At 40.7% G+C, this 23,718-nt stretch overlaps 1 protein-coding gene across 10 annotated transcripts in view; it reads right to left on the bottom strand.

Moving 5' to 3' along the window:
- LOC109858754 (protein unc-13 homolog B) overlaps nt 1-23,718 on the bottom strand; it is a 168,079-nt gene that overhangs the window by 26,149 nt on the left and 118,212 nt on the right. For 5 of the 10 annotated variants that reach the window (XM_020436323.1, XM_020436363.1, XM_020436349.1 and 2 more), the window contains 6 exons: nt 16,923-16,966; nt 15,523-15,613; nt 12,054-12,062; nt 8,816-8,890; nt 5,925-6,144; nt 3,653-3,773 (listed from right to left, as the gene is read on the bottom strand). In XM_020436323.1, the coding sequence (XP_020291912.1) occupies nt 3,653-3,773; nt 5,925-6,144; nt 8,816-8,890; nt 12,054-12,062; nt 15,523-15,613; nt 16,923-16,966 (560 nt within the window). Of the gene's footprint in view, nt 1-591; nt 699-3,652; nt 3,774-5,924; nt 6,145-8,815; nt 8,891-12,053; nt 12,063-15,522; nt 15,614-16,922; nt 16,967-23,718 lie in introns of all 10 variants that reach the window. The other 5 variants (XM_020436332.1, XM_020436372.1, XM_020436342.1 and 2 more) reach the window with 3 other exon arrangements.

The following is a 23,718-nucleotide window of genomic DNA, read 5'->3' as shown; positions in this document are numbered from 1 at the left end:
ATTATACATTTAAAACGTGTTAATTTAGTGAGTTAAATCAACACGTATTAAGCGTGTTCCAATTTTAAACACTAAGAAACGTATTAAAAGTGACTTCAATAAAAACACACGTCAAGTGTGTTAAATTAACACACTTGGATTTGCAGTGTAGGCGGGAGTCTCTTTTCATATTCTATTTCGCGTTATCGCACGATGGTCGAGCGTATTTCGACAATGGAGTTTATATGTGGGAATATATGGGCGGTCAACACTGTACAACGGCAACATGTTTATGGCAATCAATACAACACAGCCACACGCGGCAGCCATCAAGAGAGCCAGTTATGTCGCCACACATCTGACGTCAAGGTACATATATATATATAAGTAATGACATTAATAACAATAATAAGGGTGAAAAATAATTGTGTCCGCATACGCATATTCATATTTAATGAATTGGGATATCAAAAAATACGGAGGCATACGCAGCACATATAATATGTACGTATATATGTTCGAGCACCGTCGACTGGTGCTCTCACGGGTCGCACGAAGGTTACGAAGGTGTGCACAAGAGCCTTTTTAGGAGCCGGCGAGCTGCTCACAAACCTGTAATAGCGATCTTCGCCGACCACTTGCTGGTACCGTCCAAAACCGACTGCTCCACTGCCATCATGTGACCCGCGTGCGCCTTTTCGTCGACCCCGAAGACAGACCTAAACTCCGACGAGACTCTCTTTCATATGAGCTGATGCGAATGACCGCGATCTCGTCTCCTATATATTTTCTCTCTCTCGTCGGCCAGAATTTATTCCGCGCTGTGAATTATCTTCGCGGCGCGCTTTATAAAAAAGATACGCGATCTAATATCCTCAAAAGAAAATTTACCTCTGCTGTGGAAGTTTTATTTTACCTGTTTTTAAAAATATTTCACGACGCGAAATAATTTTGTAATCGACGTGTGTTTAGTTAGAGATTCTTTTGCCGCTCGGACTGAAAAATTAGTGTCTGCTTTTTATATAAATAATAATCCGTAAAAGTGATGGAGAACGCAGAGGGATTATCAGCCGCGACTCTTGCACACGCGAGAGCTCGAAAATTCTCTTTGTAGGGATCGTTACTTCGCTAGAAACGGCGAGTCGTTTCTTGCTAAATTTTTCCGATAACGCGGTCGAAGGTCAAAAAACTACGGGAAATCAAACGTAACACGCGGCAATCGAGGCAATGGAAATTTTTGGAACAGGCCGGTCAAACGGCCTTTCTAATTAAAGCACCTGGTCATCGATCAAGCCGCTAACGAGAACGTTGATTGCCGTTGATAGCACGAAGGCACGACCGTACGTCGTATATCCGTTCGGACGAAATCGTCGCGAACTAATATATGCTCTTGAGAGAAGACGAGATCGGGCCCTGTATGGAAATGTGAAGCTTTCGCTTTGGCGCATCGTTCGCTCCGCCTGACTTCGCCTGTGTGTGTATCACTTATCGCCATTGCATCGCAGTATTTCCGGCGCGCATTTATACGTTCCATTTAATTATGAGATTAATTCCAGTCCATCGTTCGCTGTGTACACAGAGAGACGGCTTTAATCGAGAAGTAATTATTGTCGCCTGGGATATTAAATTAATTACGATTCTCGTAGTAACGGGTACATATATATATATACGTAATCGTTTGCGGACGTGACGCACACAAACATATTTCGCATTGTACTATTTCTTGCAGAGAGACAACGCCGGACCACGGTTTCCCTGATAATGATCGTTGCAGCTGTTCCACTAATTTCGCGCGTGCTAATTACCGAAGAGGCTAAATTACGTTGATATAATACTCGACGAAAACGCGAGAAAAATATCTGCGGATAGTAATTCGCCGCGTCAATTCACTCGCGCGTGTTTGCTCTGGATAAAACGCGCGGAATCGGTCATTTTTTGCTAATAACACTTCATCAGCGGATCTTCTTCGTGTTGATTGGAAAAGGGATTGAAAAAGATTTATCGGCACGCGACGATCGGACAACAATTATAATGGCGAGGTGCGCAAATAAATTTTGCAATTATATCTCGGTAAAAAAAAAATTAAAAAAAAAAAAACAAAAAAACAAGCGAGATTTCCGTAATATGCTAATACATACGATTAATTGAACAAGTATCGATCGACGCGATTATTGGGACGGGTCTCTCATAATGTAAATTGCACGAGCGATATTAATCAACGTTGATTTTCATTAACCGACTGCCTAGTTGGCCGCGTGCGCGCGCGCCAGTGTTTTATCTCGCTTTTGCGTCGCCGATATTTATAATCGTCGCGTCAACAGAGCCGATTCGAGTAATAAGACCGGTAACGCGGTACGGGAAGGAATCAAGATATCTCGAATAGCTCGCCGCTTAATTAATTATATGGCATCGAGCAACGACAGAGATATGCAACGGATTGACGCAAGGTGCGCAAATGCGATTAGATCGTTATTATAACGATGATGACGCGATGTCTGAGCTTTATGTGTGTTGCTCTATCTCTCATTTATCATTCGCCCTGTAAATACACATGCGTGGTCGGTTTCGCCCACGCATTACATGCACGCTCGGATTTGTCTTTGTGAGACACTTCCGTGAAGAAAAAAAGAAATCAAAATTTGTTTGCTGTACAAATTACGAATGTGATCACCGGCGGATTATCGTCCAACGTGTCAAACAACGCGGAGCAAAGAGATGCGTTCAGATGTTTCCACGAACACAAGTATTAATCCAGGAATGCGAAATAATAATATGATACGTAAATGTATATAGACATAAATGCCAATACGGATTAACGCGCTCGAGAGGGAGTGGATGACATTAATTCCTGAGATTATTTAGCTCTGCTTATTTATCGATCCGCACAAAAATAACACGGTTATTAAACATCTCGTCTCTTCCATAAAATTAATGATATCGCGAAGACGGGATGTGTGTATCTTTGCGTTACTACTCTGCTTGAGTCGTCATCTCCTTGTGTGCGAAAGTAATTTGTGCGTCTCTTCTTCCGGAATTTATCGTCAAACATTGCTCGAAAAGTCATCGCGCTACATCTCGAGAAATGCGTCGCGTCGTGGCGCATTGATATTCACGCCAACGACGTTTATACAGCACACGATTTACGATTTTCTATGTTTGAACTCACGGAATAGATACATTCGTCTCGGTAGAAGCGATTTATGTATTCGCCATGTCATTTCCGCTCACGTAAAGACAATTCTCGAGCGGAATAAAAAGGAAATATTTCGAAGAATTGTTAATACCGCGGTGAATAATCAGTTCGTGCGGTGTCGAAATGAAATTTAATTTATTATTATAGGTCACAGGCGGCGTGTTACTTCTCTTTCCGCACGGTTTATACATACCGCACAACATATAATGCAAAACCGGTGTCATCAATCTTCGAACGGACTTGGAATTATACAAATATAGATTTTAGCTATTTCGAAAACACTGCGAGCAATGGTGACAGATGATTGATAAATTGCGTGCGGAGATCGATTTTTTGTTGTATCATTATCGATCGCGGTGTCCTCAAACCCGAACTGCCGAAGATCGACAGTTACGATGTTTATTTGTATTTCTGCGGCTGTGACAAAATTTGAGTATATATGTAGAAAACAACAACGCGATATATAAGCGAAACACTTACCGAATCAGTTCGAAGATCTCCGGTTTTTCTCGTTCCCTTTGCTTCATCCTCTCCTTCATCGCCGTGATTATGCTATTCGCCTTATCCTCGGCGCCGTGTTTCGAGCTCTTCTCAGCCGCCCCTGTGTGAGAAAGAGAGAGAGAGAGAGCAAATAACGCGAATAACGGAAACACAAATGTATTCGAGATTCTCGCATATATCTATTTGCATACAGTTATTTCTCGTCGTTAAATCTGAATTAGCGCGAGCGCAAATTTTTAGTTAAACATTTCAACAAAATAATCCGATTATTTGTTGCAGATTAATTCTCAATGGTCTATATATCTCGGTGTCGATAAAATGTTTTATATCTCTCTGTTGTTGCAGAGAGAAAAACGTTTTGCGCGCGCATAAAGAAGATTTATTACATGATTTGACGCGTACGTCTGCACGCACCGTGTGCCTCGATGGGTCAAATTGATAAAACGCTTTAAAAAAAAAAAACAGAAAAAAAACAAAAATTGCGAGTTTTTTTTCCGCGCGAGACAAAATTTCATACTGCGCGAAATCACGATTTCTATCATCGCCGGTTTTATTGATTGAGTTAATATCAACATTTTCGTATTCCAGTGATCGAGAAAGAGAGAGAGAGAAGGAATAGAAGAACAGGGGAAAAATAAATATCACAACGTTAATACCACCGTGGCACGAATATAACGTATCACCGGGAGTATCGCGCTTCGCAAAATTACATATACGAACTAAAGAAGATATGACGTATCACAAATTGTGATAAATAACTCTATGCATACAGTGCACAGCCGATCAATTTCGATTTCTATGCAATCGCTGGTTATCAGATACGTTAAATGCAAGGACGATCGCATGGCACCGTGAAACACGTTTCACGTGAATGAGATGGTATTTGATACACACGCGTGTGTGTCGATCGTGTTTCAAATTTCGTGTAGATAAAAATTGGATTCGATAGTGATTTTAATTATCGCGACAAATCCCGTTGCAATTCAGAATAACGCGGTCGTACGAGGAAAGAAAAAGAAAAAAAGAAAACAAACACCCGGTACATCGAATTACATCAGACGACAATGGATGAGAGGGAATTAATCGAGCACGGTCGCAAACCGACTCGTGCGGCGAGTGAGGCTATAAATTGATCGTAGACTGTCTGATTAAGGAAAGAAACTTTACCAGGAGCAATCGACGGAGACAGGGTTGGGTATCGTTAGTTCGAAGAACGTTACACAAATCGATAAGCGGAATACTATTCGGACACAAAGGGGACGTACAGAGAAATGCGAGGAACTCGCATCGGAATCAAATTGGAAATCTGATGGACGAGCCGGCATTAAATGTGTCGTTACATACCTCACCCGGGTTCTCGAACACACCGGAAATGGTTTATAAAATTCGTCGCGTCTCGTTATTGATCCTTTTATTGCGCGAACACACGAGAGGAAAAGAGAAAGAGTCTTCGCGTCGAGAGAACGTATTGCACCTTTTGTGTGCAAAAATTATTTCTCCGCGAAACGGTCAATCCAACGTGAAATCCAATTGCGCGCTTTAACAATCGGCCGCGTTTATCCCCGAATCGATTTTATGAGACGGAAATAATATCCGTTTATTGACAAGGCGCCGGGCGCGACGAGAATAGCGGCGTGATCGCGGGAGAGACAGACGTCGCGCGAAGTGTGTCTCCCGTAGCAAATTAATTATTAATTCGCGTCGAAGTAGCATCGACGGGCGAGAGAGAGAGAGAAAAAGATCAGGAGAAAAAATAATCATTTGACTTGCACGTCTCGTTCGTTCGCTTAATATTTCTGTTTAACGAGTCGCGCAATCTTTCTCTTCGGCTTAAGGCTTAAGTTTCTTGTTATCTCATCGGTGCCACCCACTTGTTAATGAATGAACCCGAAGCTCTTAATGACGGTTACTTTATCGTCTAATAAGAAGAGAGCCTTTGTGACGCCTCTTGAAAGTACGTTTATAGCTCTTTCTCCGGTCGAGGAGTTGATTTAATATGACAATTATTAACTTCGCGTTCGAGAATCGTTTTTCTTTCTCTCTCTCTCTCTCAGCGTTTTAATGGCGTTAATTTATCGTGACTTTGTAGATATCTTTCTTCTCTCAGAACTGAATTATCTGATGCTCGACTATTTAATAAAAGTGTAATAAATAATTCAATTTACTCTTCTCTTTTTATACAAGGGATCGTAATTTTAGAAATGCAGAGTAATTGCGCTTGGAAGCTATATTACAGAATATTGCTACTCACTCTGCAAGCAGTCGGCGTTCAGCAGATCCTTGCACTTCTCGTGGCACTTGACACCGCATTCCATACATCGAACTCCCTGCCGGGCGATGCCCCAGAGGAGACCTTCGCACTCGTAGCAGTAGGTCGGCGACGTAGCCGTCCAGGTAACGAAATTGTGAGGAGTGGTCGACGATATTGGGTAGATCATCGCTTGCAGGGTTTTCTTGTACACGTGCATCTTCTGCGGATGTTTTATCGCGATTTGCATCGCCGTGAAAATCGAAAATATCGCAGGAGCAAGATACAGGGAGGAAAAGAAAACAGGGAAGGTGATTGATGCAAACATTCGATTTTCTACTTCGATCTTCTAATCGTAAAAGTTACGACGATCGACAGAGTTTCACGCTTGAGTAGCAGAGATTGTTGAATCGATACGTTCCATCATCACGTCTTTTATATTATTTAACATTTTTTAACATTTTTTAACTTTTTTTAATTATCTACAATAATCTGCAAATTTCTACGTTAACGCTTAACATAAACATCTTAAATCTCGTAATTATTACTCAATTGAATAAAACGCGTTTTCTGCTCAAACTTACCTCATTCAATTAATACTACTGGAAATTAATATACTCTTGGATTGGCCGATATTCAACATGTACGAACGTCGCGGTTGGTTGCATACTATAAAATTCTATTAGCCGCGCTTGTATGAAAAATAAATGTAACTATTGTGAGATATGTATCAGATTACATCGGGAACGATATTAGCGAAATCTATATCCGATCGAAAAACGAGATCGCTTCATTGTGACCTTTTAAAGGGGAAAAAAAATACGTTCTTCCAATTTGAAAGCTTACTTCTATCGATTTTCAACGGACATTTTGTTTCTCTTCGCGCGAATAACCCAAATCTGATCGTTTCAGTCAGAGTTTTTTAAACCGTAACATTCACAGAAGGAATTAACGTTCGTGTTAATTCCTTCGCTCATTCGGTTTCTCGTTAAAAAAAAAAAAAAAACACCATTTCTAAATCAATCTTGGGGATCTTTGTGCCTTTAGATCTCTAGTAGTTACATACTCAATCGTGTGCACGCAAACCGTATAACGTGAATGTTAAGCTGCACAAAGGAATTCGCGTGAGGTTCCAATCGAAGCGAATTGGATATACGCGCTAAGAGGATGGTTTAAATTCTCCGCTATCTACTTGCTCGCGCGCGCGCCTCTCGAAAACGAGAGAAGAACGTCGTGCGGCTTCCGATTTTCGAGAACACGTCTGTCTCTCACTTTCTATCGGTTTTTTTTCCTCTTTCGAGTATCTCTTTTTTCATGCTCTTAGCAAGGAGGATCATCTAAAGAGATCTTCGCGAGCACATGTGCGCGAGCTTTCTCGATCGTAAGAAGATCATTCCATCACGTTTGAGGAAATCATTCTTTTTTTTTTTTTTTTTTCGTTGGGTGCAGGATAGATAGTTCTTTCGCTGCGGAGAAGCTTCGGGATGAGCACGTTTTTCTAGATATCGTTAGACTATCTGATAAGAAAGGGTGTAAAAGCATCGATCTGCTAAGATGCACTATGCTAACGTGTGTGTGAGTTCGGAATGTTCCCCCGATAAGAATAAATTTTCTTTAAAAAAAAAAAAAATACGTAAGCAAAACGACGTTATTTTTCACTTGCGGACTCGAGAATATCGATCGAGTTTCGTCAAGATCGTTGATTCGCGGAAATAAGCCTTCATGTTGTGAACTCTCGAAGCTCACGTCGTCAGTCGCTGACAAACTGCGCGATGTAACTGAATTACAGAATGTCGGCTCGTTACACACTCTCGTGAGTTTTCCTCAGAACGTTTAAATAAATCGCACCATTCGAGAAGGATCTTGTTACCGAATATCACGCGCACACGCGTCAAAGTGACCCGGAAGAAGACACCAGTTATTCGATATATACATATACGAGGAAACATCCCACGTCACAGGAATCGGAAACTCCTCTAAACTAGTATCTAGCTATCTTTCTTCTGACGTGTGCCGCATCGTATATCTTCCGTCGACTTCTACGTACGTCTCGACTACTTTCTCTCACCTAATGTACGTACTGTCCTACGTGTTTCACGTATGCGTGCGCACGTGAAATGTCCCGTGTCTCGATCTCCTATAACTGCTAATGCGTTTTATACTAGGATCGTTACGACACAGTTGCTCCAAAATAATATGAATACATAGTGTGTGTGTGTGAAAGGGTAAACAGAGAGAAAAGATTTCAGAAAACAGGCGAGATCACACTTACGTGAAAGAAAATAGCGTGGAAATGAGGATAAAATGCGGCGCGTTTGAAAGAAAACAGAGAGAGTCCAATGGTTAAGTTGAGTCCCTTCGGCGCCGGTCTCTCGCCGGTATTGAACTTAAAATTAAATGATGTGTGCGACCTAACTCCTATCTGATACCTGTCTCCGTATTTCTTCCGATATTACCTTTTCGCCTTAATGCTTCTTTCTCGCAGCTGGTGCGCGAGAAGAGTAACCCTAGTATATAGTTTTTGTTTTACTTTTGCTCTCAAAAGCGGAGAAACTGCGTTTCATTTTTTTCTTTTTCTTCTCATTAGTGCCGAAAAGTTCTCTCCGGTTATTAATATATTACCGGAAAAGAGTTAGCAATAATCCTTTGAGCCTCGCTTCGCGATTTATGTATCGCGCTAAGTAACATGGGGCGCGTCGTCCCCATGCGGTCTCGGAAAATAGAAAGGTAAGTTTCCTCTCTTGTAAACAGAACTTAAATACCACCGAGGCAGCTCGGATGATACCTTCTAACCTTCTTTTTCGCACGGTAAACACGTTTTTCTTGCGGTCGATTAACACACATGACGACATGAAGGTGCGGATGATGAATGTGCCTAAAGGGCAATTTCTTACCAGCTCTTCGTCGTTGAGCGTCGCTCGAGGCACGGCAGATGTGAGACCAGCGTTCCTCTTGGTCGCCGCCATAGTCTGAGAAAAAATGAGACATTAATGTGCATCTGATAAAAGAATGATGCCTTCCAGTCTCTCTATTGCATAGTCAGTGATAAAGTCCTGGGACTGAGAAACTGAAAGGAAGAGAGAGAGAGAGAGAGAGAGAAAGAGAAAGAGAAAGAGAAAGAGAGATTAAGAACAGCAGAATAGACAAAAATAAAATGATAGATGTGAAAAGAACATAAAGATATACGAGTAAATAAAACTTCAAACGTGAAGAAAAATTTTTTTGTAAGGTGTTATTTACAGATAAGTTTTTTCAACATCGAGATTTACGTATAATAATAGAAACACGACTATTCACGAGTCTCAGACAAGAATAAATAACACGACAAAAACAAACGGTGTTTCACGTTGACATGAAAATTATTTAATCGTGATAATATATGAGACTATATATATAAAATTTTAATATCTTTTTAATATGTATAATAAAAGAGATGTGCGAAACATTTTCTAAAAAGCAATTTGACACCGAGATTAAATTATATCCGTTGTGAAAGAAACTTGCGAGATAGAAAAAACACAAATCCAAAGCCGAAGAGAAATCTTATAACGTGAAGGAGAAAGAAGCGGTGACATTACAGTTTTCCATGCCAGGTGAAATATAGAAATATGAATTTCTATTTACAAGTTTCATTATGAGATGAGAGAGTAGAAATGTGATTTATGTACGGGAGATATATATATATATATATGTATATATAAATAAATACATAGGTATATATTATATATACACGTCATACTCCCTGAGAAAATTGTTCTCTTTGTGAGATTGTATTGAAAATGTTAAGGGACGTTTACCAGATTCTCTATGTTTAACTCGGACAGACTAACTTTGTTGTCAGCCGGACTGACATTACGTAATATCCGAACAACAGAGAGAGAATGAACGCGCGCGCGTTTCTGAAGTGTTACAAATTTAATAAGCAGCTATACTGACCGCCGCTGTTTTACGGCGAAACACCACGATACGTCTGTTCGTGCAAATATTTGCAAGAGACTTAAATGCATTAACTGAATAATTATCTCTCTACGTGAGCGTGAAGATGTAAGCTAGGTGGAGAGAGAAAATTAATGCAGCGGTCAACAAACGAGATTGCAAATATCAAAACCGGTAATAAGATTCGACTCGAAGGATCGGATTATACGTTACCGTGTGTCGAAGTCCCGAGACGGAAATTATACGAGGGGCTAATCAGAGATTGACCCCTGCTTAATAAGGTCGAGCGTAGTCTCAATGCAACCGTAGATTTGCATATTCGATTGGAAACGCGCATATGTGTGTGTGGTATGTATCTAATATGTGTAATAGTATGTACAAGATTGAACTTAGAATGAAGATAGAGCATAGAGAATGAGAGAGAGAGAGAGAGAGAGAGTGAGAGACGAAAATGAATAGAGCGGAAACGACAGAAGATAAAATAATAAACGTATAAATTAGTTGTCGAAATCAGTCGCTGTGAAAATTCAGAGGAGAGAAAAAGAAAGAGAGAGAGAGAGAGAAAAAGAGAGGAGATTGAAAGGAAAGAGAGGGGAGAGCGAAACTCGCCGCGGAGGGAAAATCTAATCCAATTAGATTATAGCGTTAGGTAGGTGTGGTGCGCGATAGGATTTGTGGTTTAGCATAGATTTCAATTAAGATATTATGCACGGCGCCCCGCAAAACGTGCACGCGCCATTATTGTTTCGTACCGGGCGTTAACTTCGCTAATCTGTCTTTTATCTGCCGTAATCTGTGTACATATGCTCACGTTGTTACGCCATTGTTTTTTCCCAATGTTCTTTGATGGTACGAAACACACACGTGGGACGTGACGTTAAGAGAAGGACGCCGTGTAATTCAATTTGTCTTTATCGCGCGCGCGGATATCGGATTTCTTAACGATATCGTTGCGCTCATCCGCATTGCGCTTCGCTTCTTCTCGCATCGCGAGAAACAGAGAAGCGAGGCGACGGTGAGAGACAAAAAACAGTTAATTAACGAATCAAAAAAAGCTTTTTGTCAGAGCTAGTTTTTTTTTTTCTTTTTTCGTAACTCGTATATAAGAATTGTCATATCAAAACGTCCTTATAAATTATCTTATGTTAGTTTAATTTCACACATGCACAACTACCCGTAATACAATTACTACGTCGAGATATTCATGCAACACTAAGGTTCAAAACACCGAACACACAATCTCATGCAAGTGAGAAAATCTCTGTACATATGAGATCAAACAAAATTACCTGCGATGCGTATTGCATTTTGTCTAAGAAATGAGTGAAAACTGTGACTTGGATTACACAGAGAAAGAGAGAGAGAGAGAGAGAGAGAAAGATTAAAATGTGCAGACGAGAAGAAATAATTATATATCGAAAAAAAACTTCATCTCTAAAAGTTCTAATTCACTTTGACGCGGTTGTTCTTGTGACTGACACATTTTTGTTATCACGAAGATGTTAATCTCATGCGTTCTCGTGCAAAATGCGAAGTTGCTAGATGCAAGCCGCGTTAAAAAGCACACGACACAATGCGCAAACGTTGAAGCGCAAACATCTCCCGTCCGTCTCTAATTATTCGAATCGAAACACCACACAGCGTGTTCAATTTAACGAGTCGCTGAAGACGTGGCATGCTGTTTTCTCGCGTATTCGATATTTCATTTGCGTGGAGATAGAAATTGCATGTCCCGCGGATAACGAAATTACTCTCCGGTTTCTATTTAGTAACGAGAGCAGTAACGGACTGGTATCAAATTAGAGATGTAATCAGGGAGTTTCCACACCGTTGGGTCCATTCTGTCGAGAAGAACGCGACCTCCAACGATTTGCTCACAAGAGAAGGAATACGCATGCATGTATATTTTCCCTTCTTACGGTAAATCGTCAGCAAAAAGAAAAGAAACACACATCTGAATAGAAAAGTAACAATAGACAGAGCGAAGCAATCAACAGCAAGAGAAATTTAAATAACGAGAAAACACAAATGAGAGAAAAGAATGTCAACGAGAGAAAAAGTAAACGCCGGTATTACGTAGTAGCTAACATATAGTGAGAAAGAGCAAAAAAAAAAAAAGGCAAATATAAAAAATCCGCATGCAAACGTTCGAACAAGCTTTTAATTGACTTGGCTATGGAGGCATTTAATTAGTACCTTCAAGACCTGGAGGTAGAGTTTTTGAGATTTTTTGAGAGGTTTTTTTCAGTGAGAGTGGTTTTGTTTTTTTCAGGTGTTCAGGTGGATACAACAACGGGCGCCACAGAGAACAAACAAAGAAATAGCATTATGCCGGTTAGTATGTGTATCACTCTCTTGCAATTATATATTTTTGCAATATATAATTTTTCTTTCTTATTTATAGTATGAATGTTATGTAAAACAGTTTTTTTTTTTTTTAAATTAGTCGACAAGATAGGCACAAAGACGCGATGTTAGACAAATATAGTTGGGATTCATCCATCATGAAGAGGCGACTTGAAAAATATACAACGTATGCATTAGAAAAAAATCAAGATATATTTTTTTCCCAAGGAGAAATCTTCCTTAACAGAGAAAGAGTTGTGCGATAAGTTTCGCGCTAGAATAATTTGCGCCTCAAGAGTTTACCATCTCCGTGATGAATTTAAACGAGCAAGCTCACACTGGGCGATAATCGCATTTCACGCGTGGTCAGTCAATTTTGTCAGTTTGACGATGATGCAGGCGGGGCGCGCTGCAAACGCGCGCGGTTCACCGCCGGCAACTGCAATTTTTCCGGCGAATGACGCAAATGCTCTGCGGTTATAACCCAGTAATCTATTCGCGCTTTTCACGGACTGCCTGGACAATATTATTCGCGACATGATATCACATAAAAAAATACTACATTTCACGTCGCGAGAGAGAGATTTCAGGATCCCACATTATACATGAGATATACACAACAATTATTAAAACGGATAACATTAAACAGGAAGACAAACATACAGGGAGACAGACATCGGATTGCGGAATCTAATAAAAAAGAAGGATTGTGGGGAAAATTTCTAGTCTAGGAAATGGAGTGCGATGCTACTTACGGGGAGAAGGAAAAATCGGTGAATTTTTCAAACATTAATTAATTCATATAACTGATGGAAAAATACGCAATCTCATAATTCTGTTATATACGATCTCGAAAGAGTTAATAGTTTTTCAACATGAACTGCAGTAAAAAATTGTTGGAAAACTTTGCACCACTTAAAAATATTTCGGTTTTTTCTGATGTGCAAAAAATGTTAGCTCGACAAAATTACACTTTACTTTCGATGTCTCACTTTTGTGGCGTTAAATTAAATCTCACACTCTATGCGCGACACACTTATCCTCACCGGCTGCTTTTCTCCGGGTTGCGATCGATAAACTGCTTAAGAATTTCATTTAAATCATCACGCACTAGTTGCACACGCGAGCACTTAGCTCGCAATAGCATCCGTGACGTAGGCAAGACATTTTTATTAAAGTTCGAAGTACGTGCGTCACTATGTTATATATAATACGACTGAGCTGATAAGAGATTAAAAAAAACTGATAAAAGTTAAAATATAGAATATTTCGACATTTTTGTATCTCTCTTTATCTCACACGATTCTTCTTGTAAATAATTTGCCCCGCACACACATTTATTACTCTTTTTTATTTACATTTGTTCTCTGAACGATCGACAACGACATTTCCGTAATGTACAGCGAAAATATAATTTGAAAAGTTAAAAAATTACGCGAGTTAAATCTAATATTATATTTTAATCGAGACTTGAAGGCAAAAGCACTTTGATGAAACTTTTGGTTACAATAGGAAATTTCGCGCGTAGCACGAAACCGATGAGCTAATTTTAATATTTCACCGATAAATTTTCAGAATATTAATGTTGAAATATGTATTCAGTTAATAAGTTGAAAATCATATTTCTTCGTAACGGGAATTTCACGGGAAAAAGAGGGAAATCGGTTGAGAGTAGAAGAAGATATTTTGCCAGATCTCATTGTTGGCTCTTTGCTTTTAGAAAAATTAGCAATTTCATTCGTCGCAGATAACGACGGTAACACTGAAACGTAAAACACGCAATTAGGTCACGACAAGATACACGATTCTTGAGAGCAGCATCTGAGGATTTTTTTTTGCCTCATCTCGATAATGCGATATACATCCTTCGTAATTTCAGTTTTGTTATCTAGCTTTCTTTTTTGTTGTTTTTTGTAAATCCTCGGATGCCGTCGCACACGATACACAGAGTTAGATGTCGCGACGAAGATATTTTATTTTAGGTCGCCGTCATCGTCTCGCGAGATGGGATGTGGATGAAGTTAGGAGGAGGAGGAGAAGCGAGGCTTGCTTTTGCAATCGAGAAAACACAGTGAGGAGAAGGTTGAAGGGAATTACACTTCTGTCTGGATGACAGATTAATTAAATTCGGAATTTAACTTTTCAGTTGAAAAGTTTCTCATTACGTTCACTCATTATTCCCACAAAGGATAATGATTGTCGGAAAATGGAGAGGTATATAGAGCGCAAAATATCGAGACTCGATATTTTGCAGCTTTCTCTTTCGGGTGAACACGACAAAACAAATAACAAAGCGTCGCGGCTGGCTCGTGGTCGTCGAAGTATCAAATTCATTATCATAATCGATACACACATGTTGTCCGACGATTGATTCGCATGAGAATATCAGATTCATATTTTATAGCTCGAATCGGCAAACATCTCGCGAATAGATTTGCCACACACGTTTCTCCAGTTGGTTGCTTGGTGATGTTTCAACCAAGTTTCTCTGTACTGTCATAACGGAATGAACATAAATAAAAAAATAAAAAATAAAAAAAAACTCACTCAACGCACTGTGTGGAACAGCAGTGTGTACAGAAATTTTCAACCGTATATCGACCGTATCAGCGAACATATTCGTTATTACAATTTATATAGCACGATTCGGCGAAATAAAGTTTTCAAGTATCGTCGCCGCGCAAAATGCACCACGCTGCGCGCACGATGAAGTAATTAATTCCAGTTTTCTCTCCGTCCGCGAAGCACAAACGTGGGATACATAGCTGCAAAGCGCGTACGAGACAACAAAACGCGTTGAAAATTCTAAAATATCCACGCACACGCTACCAGGAGACGGCCCCCGAGCTAGGTGGGCAAATTAATTAAATCCGGCCGCGCAATATCCGCAGAGATCGCTGAGAGGTCAAACTCGTGCTGAGCGCAAAAATAGAAAAAAAAAAAAAAACAAACGCGAGAATCATTTAAAAAAATATCTCGACGACCACAGAGAATAGAGCGACGACGACGATGACAACGACGACGACGGCGACGACGGCGACGACGACGACGGCGACGGCGACGGCGACGGCGACGGCGACGACAACGACGACGACGACGACGACGACGACGACGACGACGTTAATAACGAATGACGACACAACGAGAACGTTCCGTCGGATTGGTAATTATTTCCGACGAATATATATGTACGGACGGTCCAGGCATACATATATGTATGTGTGTACATGGATGTATATGAGTGTACTTATACATATGTACGTATATATACGCGGAGACACAATGGCGAAGTGGTGTTAATAGGCAAACGGCTACCTACCAGCTCGGAAACCAATGGTATCGACTTCCGGCGCGGTCGAATGTCCGGCATGCTGTCGATGGTGCTGTAGAAAGGATTGTCGCCTGGATGCCTGCAACAAAAAGGATTTCGGAACTTGCGTCAGCATGAGATTGCGATCACGTGTCGAATCTTCCATTTTCGAAAGAAAACGATTTAAGAAGCTAATTCTTGCGTTTTTTTGTTTTACGGAGTAGTTTAATAATAAATATTATTCTACCACGTTGCTACGTTTATCGCAAAATATCGTTCTCGTTGAAGCTAAAGAAAAACAAAATTAGATGTAGCAAATATAAAAGAAACACAATATTGGAAATGTCCGTAATAACTTCAGGAAATCGATAAACCTTGAAACGTTCGCATAGGCGGATAAGAAACGAATGTCGATAAAACGTTTACAAGTTGACCCTGCGATCGATTTCGCGTGGAAATGAACTCAACTTTCGAAATCAAACTGCACGCTCAAGTTGGCCATAGTTCTTGGAGAGATTTCTCTGCACGCTTCAGAGGAACACGAAGGAAATTTGTGCTTGTTAGAAACTTTTCGGGAAATCCGAGAATATCCATAAGTCCACGCCAATTTATTATAAGTATAAAATTACATTCGACGATATTTCCACATCGAGGTTTTCTAAAATTTTTTTAGAAGTTTTAATTGTACGAAAAATATATAGCAATAAAATTTTTTTGAACAGGTTTTTTTTATTAAACAATCTGAAGACTTTTTAAGAATGGTTTACGAAATAAATTTATTAACGGATAAATAAGTTATTGTAAAAAAGTGCGATATATCGAGATTTGAGAACCGCCATTTGTGCGACATAGTTTTTTTCCGAACGTCAACAATGACAGGCTCGCGAGATGCTTCGTTGTTCGTATATTTTAAGATAAAAATTTATCGGAAATATTGCTCTGTATATAAAGAGAGGAAGGTAAATTGGAAGACATTTTATCAGCGATTTATTTCATCTTCCATTTGGCACTTAAAGAGAATGATTGCGAGATATCTTAAATCACACCTTACGAAGAACGGACGTAGATATTTCTGGTTGGTTATCGCTCACAATTTATTTTCCTATATTTACTATTAAGAGTTTGATAAAAAAATAACGCGATAAAATATATTCATTTTATGTCATAAATAAATGTGTTTCATTTAATGTTACATAGTCTCGTGCACATGTATATGTGTGGCTTTAAAAAACATAGAACATTTTAAAGATTAATGAACGTGTGTGTATGTGTGTGTGTATGTGACCGAGATTTTGGTTAATTTGATCAAACTTGATACGCGACTCTTGTGAGAGAGTGTGGGATTTGCGCAAAAATAAATTTGCAACAACGGGATTAAGGTGAGCTTAATTAGAAAAATAATGACTTACCCGTTCGCTCGTCCGCCGGATTCGCCGCCCGGTCCGCTGCCGTTCTAACAAACAAAAAAACAAGTTTATTAAAAACAAGCTCAGTAACAGTTCAAAAAACGGAAATAGAGAGCGCGCGGTGCCGATCGCGCGAACGCAGTGGTGCCGCAAAGTGGTTTCTCTTTCCTTCTACGCTTAATTACACAAGCCTTTGTTCAAAAGGCGTGCGGCCACGGAAGACGAGGAAGACTACGTTGGAGGAACAGCGACTATATAAGAGCGGGGATCGATCTTGGTAAAGTTTCTCTCGCCCCAAAGCGATAAATATTCTAATAACCGTCCGGTCGGACGGATATTGCAAAACCGCGGGATAAATTTCCTGCTCTAATTTCCGTGGCCGCGCGCGCACGCACAATGCTCTGCTCTTTGAGTCGTTTCTATCGCTACATATATATATTCTACGGATCTAAGCGAGAAATTACGGATGGAACGATAGAACGCACGGGAAGGAAAAATCGCGGAGGGTTGTGGAGGAAGTCTTTATCGACTGTGTGGTACGGAAAAAAAAGGAGAAAGCTATCGTCTTCTCGTGCGATTTTCAAAGAACATTCTTTTTGTCGGCTCTTACAGTCCACGTTTCCTCCTTCACCTCTCTTCTCCCTACAACAGCTTAGATTAGGACCGTTTTTTCTTCTCCGACACTGTGGCCGCCTCGTCTCCCTTCGCGTTCCCGGTTTGCATCTTCCACTTCTCGCCCGTCTATTGTTCCTCCGCAACGCAGGTTTCGAGAAGCTCCGAGCTCCATCGACTGCGCGTTATACGATCTGAATCTCGCTCTATCTCTTTGTCTTTCTGTCTTCCCTCTTTTCTCTCTCTCTCTCTCTCTCTCTTTATCTTCCAATCCAACTACCACTTTCCCTTTAATCTCTTTCTCGTTCACAGGTCGAACCGTTCTCATCTCGTTTGTCTCGCCATTAATCAACCTTCGACCCACCGGCGACCTCGAAGAAGCATTTTGTCGTATGTTAGCCGGCGGACTCACGGTTCAATAGTGCGCTTCGAGTCCACGGTAGACCGAAGGCGATAAATTTTCCGCGAGCCTCCGAGGTCTTTCTTTGGAGGACTCTTCCTTTGTACACATGTATGTACATCTACCGATATTTTTCGCATCAGGGCTTCTTTCGGTCATCTTTAGCTCCGATTATTCTCAATGAAGAATCGCGTCCGTATCGGTCTTAAAGATACGAAAATCCTGAGAACTCGACCCTCCGACCGATGAGAGAAAGGGATATCCACTTCAGTTGGCTCTCCTCGTTCTCAAGTGTATCTCTCACCTTCTCTCTTCTTGCTTTACATCGCATTTTCTTTTGTTTGCATTTCTTCTTGCGCATCATTTTGTGCTAATCCGCGTTCGCTCGGTCGCGCGATGAAATGGAAGTTTCGGAGATAGAGAGTTGTGTAACAGCCCGTATAAATATAATATCACGTCGTAAATTTCTGTGTCACGATAGAGATATAATATAAACTTATCGATAGAGCATAACAAGTGTAATAAGTATTTAGAGTTAGAGCCATAGGTAATTTCGTCCCTTAACGCTTTTTTCCTTTCTCTCTCTTTCAGTTTCTTTCACGCTCGCGTCACACTCGCAAGTTTTCTCGCACACATTCTCTCGAGGTACAATTTTCTCACTCTCACGCATTTCACGCATTTTTGCTCTCTCTCTCTCTCTCTCTCTCTCTCTCTTTTTCTCTCTCTCTTTCTCTCGCTTTCTCTCGCACTATCGCTCGCTCCCATTCTCTCTCTCTCTCTTGAACAGTCTTGCGTAAAGGGTTTCTTTTTCTCTCTGTTTGCTTAAAAAAGCTTACAAGACAACACTGGAGCATTGACGATATTTGTTTCGTTTTTTTCTTTTTTTTTTTCACATTTAGTCGTAAAGTGGCGACCTTCGAGCGAATCTCGTTAAAGCGCGGCGTCAATAAAACATGAGGCCTCATAATTCCCATTTTCGCAATGCGTTCATATATGAATTTGCATTCGTAATGAATCATCATGGATGAGAACGGTTTTAATTGGCAATAAGGATTACCTCTCTCTTCGTTGATCGAAATGAAACGATTCAGAAAATGCCAAATCGCCGTATCATTAAACGCGAAATAGCGCGTCGTAATAATAGCGACGAATAATCTCGAAAAAACTTCGAATTAAAAGTTGACGACTTTATTATCTCTCGTAAAACAAAAGTTGATTTTCTCATCACCGGACTGAAAATTCATGCCGCGCCCTTCTGGAATTTTCGCTGCGCGGAACGACGTTTTCCCGTCGACCAGAACGCAGATTAATTATCCATAACATGTATATGCTGAATTTTACTGCACAACAGCAAGTAAATTAGAGTACGGTTAATTCAGTAAATTTTGCCTCGCGTCGCAAAATTAGATGCGACATTTCCGCTGTCATGTGAGATAATTTTTGTCAACATTGCGGGAATTCGATGCGCGACACGTTGAAATTTAAATTAAGTTACTTCTCCAACACACACGCGCGCGCGCGCGTAAATGTCGATAAAATAATGCGGATATAATAATAATAATTAATATACGGGACGCGTGCAACGCGTAAACGAAGACGCGCTCGAAGGCATGGAAGTTATACAACTCAAATACAATATATATACATCTACACGGAATAATATCCGCCTCGCGAATGTAAATTCTGACACAAGCGCTTGATTATTAACAACCGAAACTCTAAACCTATTGTTTATTGGATGCCGTCTGTATATTACGTGTGTGTTTTATACTCGTTACATCTCTAACAAATTTTTTTTTTTTTTTCCATTATCTATTAGGCCTTAACAACTTCCTTTAATTCGCTTACAGACACTAGTCGTCAATTGACGTCGCTATATTCGCTAGGTTGAGAAGCCTTAAGAAATCTTCGCTGTATGTACTAAATACATCGATCAATAGAGGAGGGAAAGGCGAGCGCGCGTACGCGCGCTTTGCCTCCCGTTTTCCACAGTTTTAATGATATGACATTTAATGAAACGATATCGGTGATATGCAGGTGCGTGATTTGAGCAGTGCCTGCTCGTCGAGACTGTCAAGAGCGAGATTTGTGATTTGTATTTGTAAAAAAAGCTACGTTTCACTCTCGGGATATTTCCGTGATGATTATATTTCAACGGATCGCGCGCTCGATCGTGTCGAACATATATCTCGACCAAAGCCGTCGTCGGCTGACAGCTGGAGTCGCCGCTGTTTTCACAAGTCTGTCCCGCGCCTGTATATCGGGGTCGCGGCAAAATTTATGAGAAACCCCGCTCTGCTCCGTGTTGTCTCGACGAAAAGACACTCGCGAATATAAAGCTCTCTGTTCTGTGCCCTATGAGTTCTGGTTTACCTGCGACCAATGATGAACACGAGTGTCTCACGAATAGGACGAAAGGAGTTCCTCTCTCTCTGTAATTTGCGCAAATTGCTCTTGCGAGAAGAGTGCGCCAATTAGCCGGAAAATACTTATTATTATTAAGTACTCCGCTGGTCCTAATGTTTGCGGCAATTCGATCCCCCGCTTCGCGTTCTGCGATACCTCGTTGACCGTAATTAAAAGCTCATTACACGCGGGCTCGTTATCTCGGCAAAAGTTTAACGTTCGATACACGATACTTAACAAGGACGCGCGATGCAACGGACTTGCAAAAAGAAAGTTTTATCGCACCGCGCAGAATCGAGCCGACTACAAGTCGCCGACGATCATAGAAAATTTCGTCAGTCCTCATCGTAATTCGGAATGTAATTGAATTTCAGTGAGAAATAAAAACATCGTATCCGCTCCTCCGTGTGAGAGAAAACGTGATTAATGCTCCGTTTCGTTCAAGATGAATCGCGTTTCCAGCTAGCGATTATGACTGTCGTTACATTGCGTGTGCATTTTAATAAATCCGTACAGCTGACGTGTGGCTCGCGTTGAAAATTCAAGGACGAGTGTCGGGGGCGAGCGAACAAAAAACACATATACTTACGCACACGGAAACTCAACTGTCACGCGAGAAGGGAGCGTCGCGTTTTGAAGTCGATTAAAACACGCTCCTGGCGCGCAAAAAAAGTCGCCGGGACGAATAGATTTCCCGCGAGTCCATATTATTCGGATAAGAGAGAAAAGAGGAGGAGCGGTGGATACGATTGTCACGAAGGCGCGCGAATGTCGGTGATTAATGGAAATGGAAATAGAGCGAGTCACGGAAAAGCTAATACGCGAAGAAATGGCCTGGAGAAACGTCCACATGCCGCTTACGTATGCATTGTGATATGCGCGTGCTTTTGCATAAAAGCCAATTCCGCGTTGTGTTCCGCCATTGTACGGGAGATCGTCACCGAGAAACGTACACGGCCAAGCGCGCGTAAAAAGCGCCGAAACATAAACGTATTCCCTCGTAAAAAGAACGAAGAACTTTTACGAAGAACTGATGAAATTCCAAACTTCAATACGATTTATCATATACACGCAGCTGTGATTTATGATTATGTAATAGTCTGGTGTAAATAATTATATACGACGCTAAATAGCAACGTCACCGAAATGTACGTACGCCGCGCAAATAAATTACTCTTCGCGTGGGAAACAATAAATAAAACAAAACGAAGAATATATCGGGGATCGATGAGCTTTGAACGACGTGACATCGATCAATTCATTGCGCGACGATTCGTTGCGAAGTGACGGGCGAGTAAATTACCGCACACACGTCTGGGAACGTTGCTTCAAAACTGGAAATAGCCGCAGGTAACCAGAGACAGTCGCCCGGCGTTGCCTGTATGTGTTCGTGAATATGTGGTAAATATGGACACCGTGTGTATGTGAGATATTCCGCGAATGATATGTCGAGCTGTATGTATGTATGTGTGACGACAGTAACAATATGGTGTGCGCGCCTAATTGTGCTAGCAGAGCCAAGACCCACGAACAACTGCGTGGTAACCTACCTACCGATCCCACGTTCGCCTAATCATCCCACAGCTCACTGCGATTTATCTTGAAACTTCCGCTTTTCCCCACGTAAATGTGTAAACGCGGTTATACCGCTCGAGATTCGCGTTTGTCGTAAGTTATCGTTATGATCTGCTGCGCGTCGTATAAAGCGCATTTATATTGTTGCCCCCGATAAGTGTCTTAATTATGGGATATGTATATCTGCACCTACACCTTATCGGCTCTGCGCGTAATAAACAGAGCGCTATATCTGAACACATAAGATACAAGATATTTCGCGCGGAGGAGAAACTAGAGAGACGACGTCCCCGTCTTTAACACCTACGATTTCTGATGCAATAATAAAGTTCTTTTTTTTTTTACACGTTAACAATTTTTTCTTTCACGTTCAACAATTTCCTTACAAACGAAAAATCGTTAATCGTTGCACATATCATTTGGAAAGACATCGGTCTGTTTGACAGGCTTCTTGCAGCCCCTCCCGCGTCAAATGTTCGATGTTCCGTGTAATTTCGCCGCGTTCCTGCGTTATCGCAAGGATTCGAGATAATCGCGCACGGATGCTCGTGAATGAATCGCAAAATGACTGTAAGTGGAGAATACAATTGTAGTCGTCGAACGTTAGTCTAGTCATTTTCATTAAGCCAGTCGCTATCGGAAGATAAACACGAAGTGATCTATGTGAAAGATAGATTGATTCTAAAATTTCAATTTCTGATGTAAATTGAGCCTTTCAACTCATCTTTTTCATCAGTTTCTCCCTCTTTTTCTGTTTCTTGTTTTCTTTCTCACAGATATCTCTACAAAGATTGTATAACAAAAAAAAAAAAAAACTTTTATCACGTAGATCGGATTTTCACAATTCTGTGTTTCAAAATAAAGTGAAATTTCAGAAATTCAATATTTTCGTGACGCTTTGTAACGATCTTGTTCCAATCGTGTCTCTCGTGACTTGTACACGGAACATATAGTGTGACTTTTATGCGCGGTATATCAGAGCTTGAGTTTCCCATTCGGCTTGACTAATGGATTAACTAAGTTGAATACGCTGAAGGCGTAACGCGCCGCGCATATAACTTCGAATTATGGAGATGCTGAATGTGCGAAAGTTACACGTGATCTCATTACATTCCCGCGACAACGAGAGAAGTTATTGAATAAATCGCGGCAAAACCCGCGTAAGCACATCAACACGATATTTGTCAATGTCATTCAGTTGCACTCGCAATTTGTATCTGTTTGATATTCCCACGGTTGCCCGATGTTTTCTTTACCTTCGCCTCGGAAAGAGAGGAAACAAAAACATCGAGCGCTGCTTTTACTCGCAACGACGTTTTTTCACGCTATTTTCTTTGCGACATACATTCCGCAAAAATTACCATCCTTACATACGCGAGTTAAGAATTTATTTCCTCGAAAGCCAACCCAGATGTGACTCCTTCAACATGTGTCACGCCATTTTTACCCCCGTTTCACATATGACTGTGTATATTTGTCATTGAAACAGCAAAGTGAGTTTTTCCGCTCGCACGCGAAAAAGAGCGTCAGAAATACGTTCGCTACGTCCGCGAATAGCTTCTCGGTTGAATAGTTTTTTTGGTTTTTTTTTTTTTGCAAAGCATCGAAAGTACCCTTTTGCCAAATAGCCATTAATGGATCTTAATGAACTCTTAATTACATTTACGAGTAGCTTCGAGAGTGAAATGTTCTTTTTATTCATCGTTAAATTAAAAAATAAATCTACATTGGAATTACATACATATATATGAAATTAAGTTCGCAGCTGAAAACAAACTTCTCAGATATGCGACTTACTCGTCCGAC

The sequence above is a fragment of the Pseudomyrmex gracilis genome, unplaced genomic scaffold (assembly GCF_002006095.1).
Source record: "Pseudomyrmex gracilis isolate BER0280 unplaced genomic scaffold, ASM200609v1 scaffold_6, whole genome shotgun sequence".
Lineage (NCBI taxonomy): Eukaryota > Metazoa > Arthropoda > Insecta > Hymenoptera > Formicidae > Pseudomyrmex > Pseudomyrmex gracilis.
This window is presented reverse-complemented; position numbering and strand designations above follow the sequence as displayed.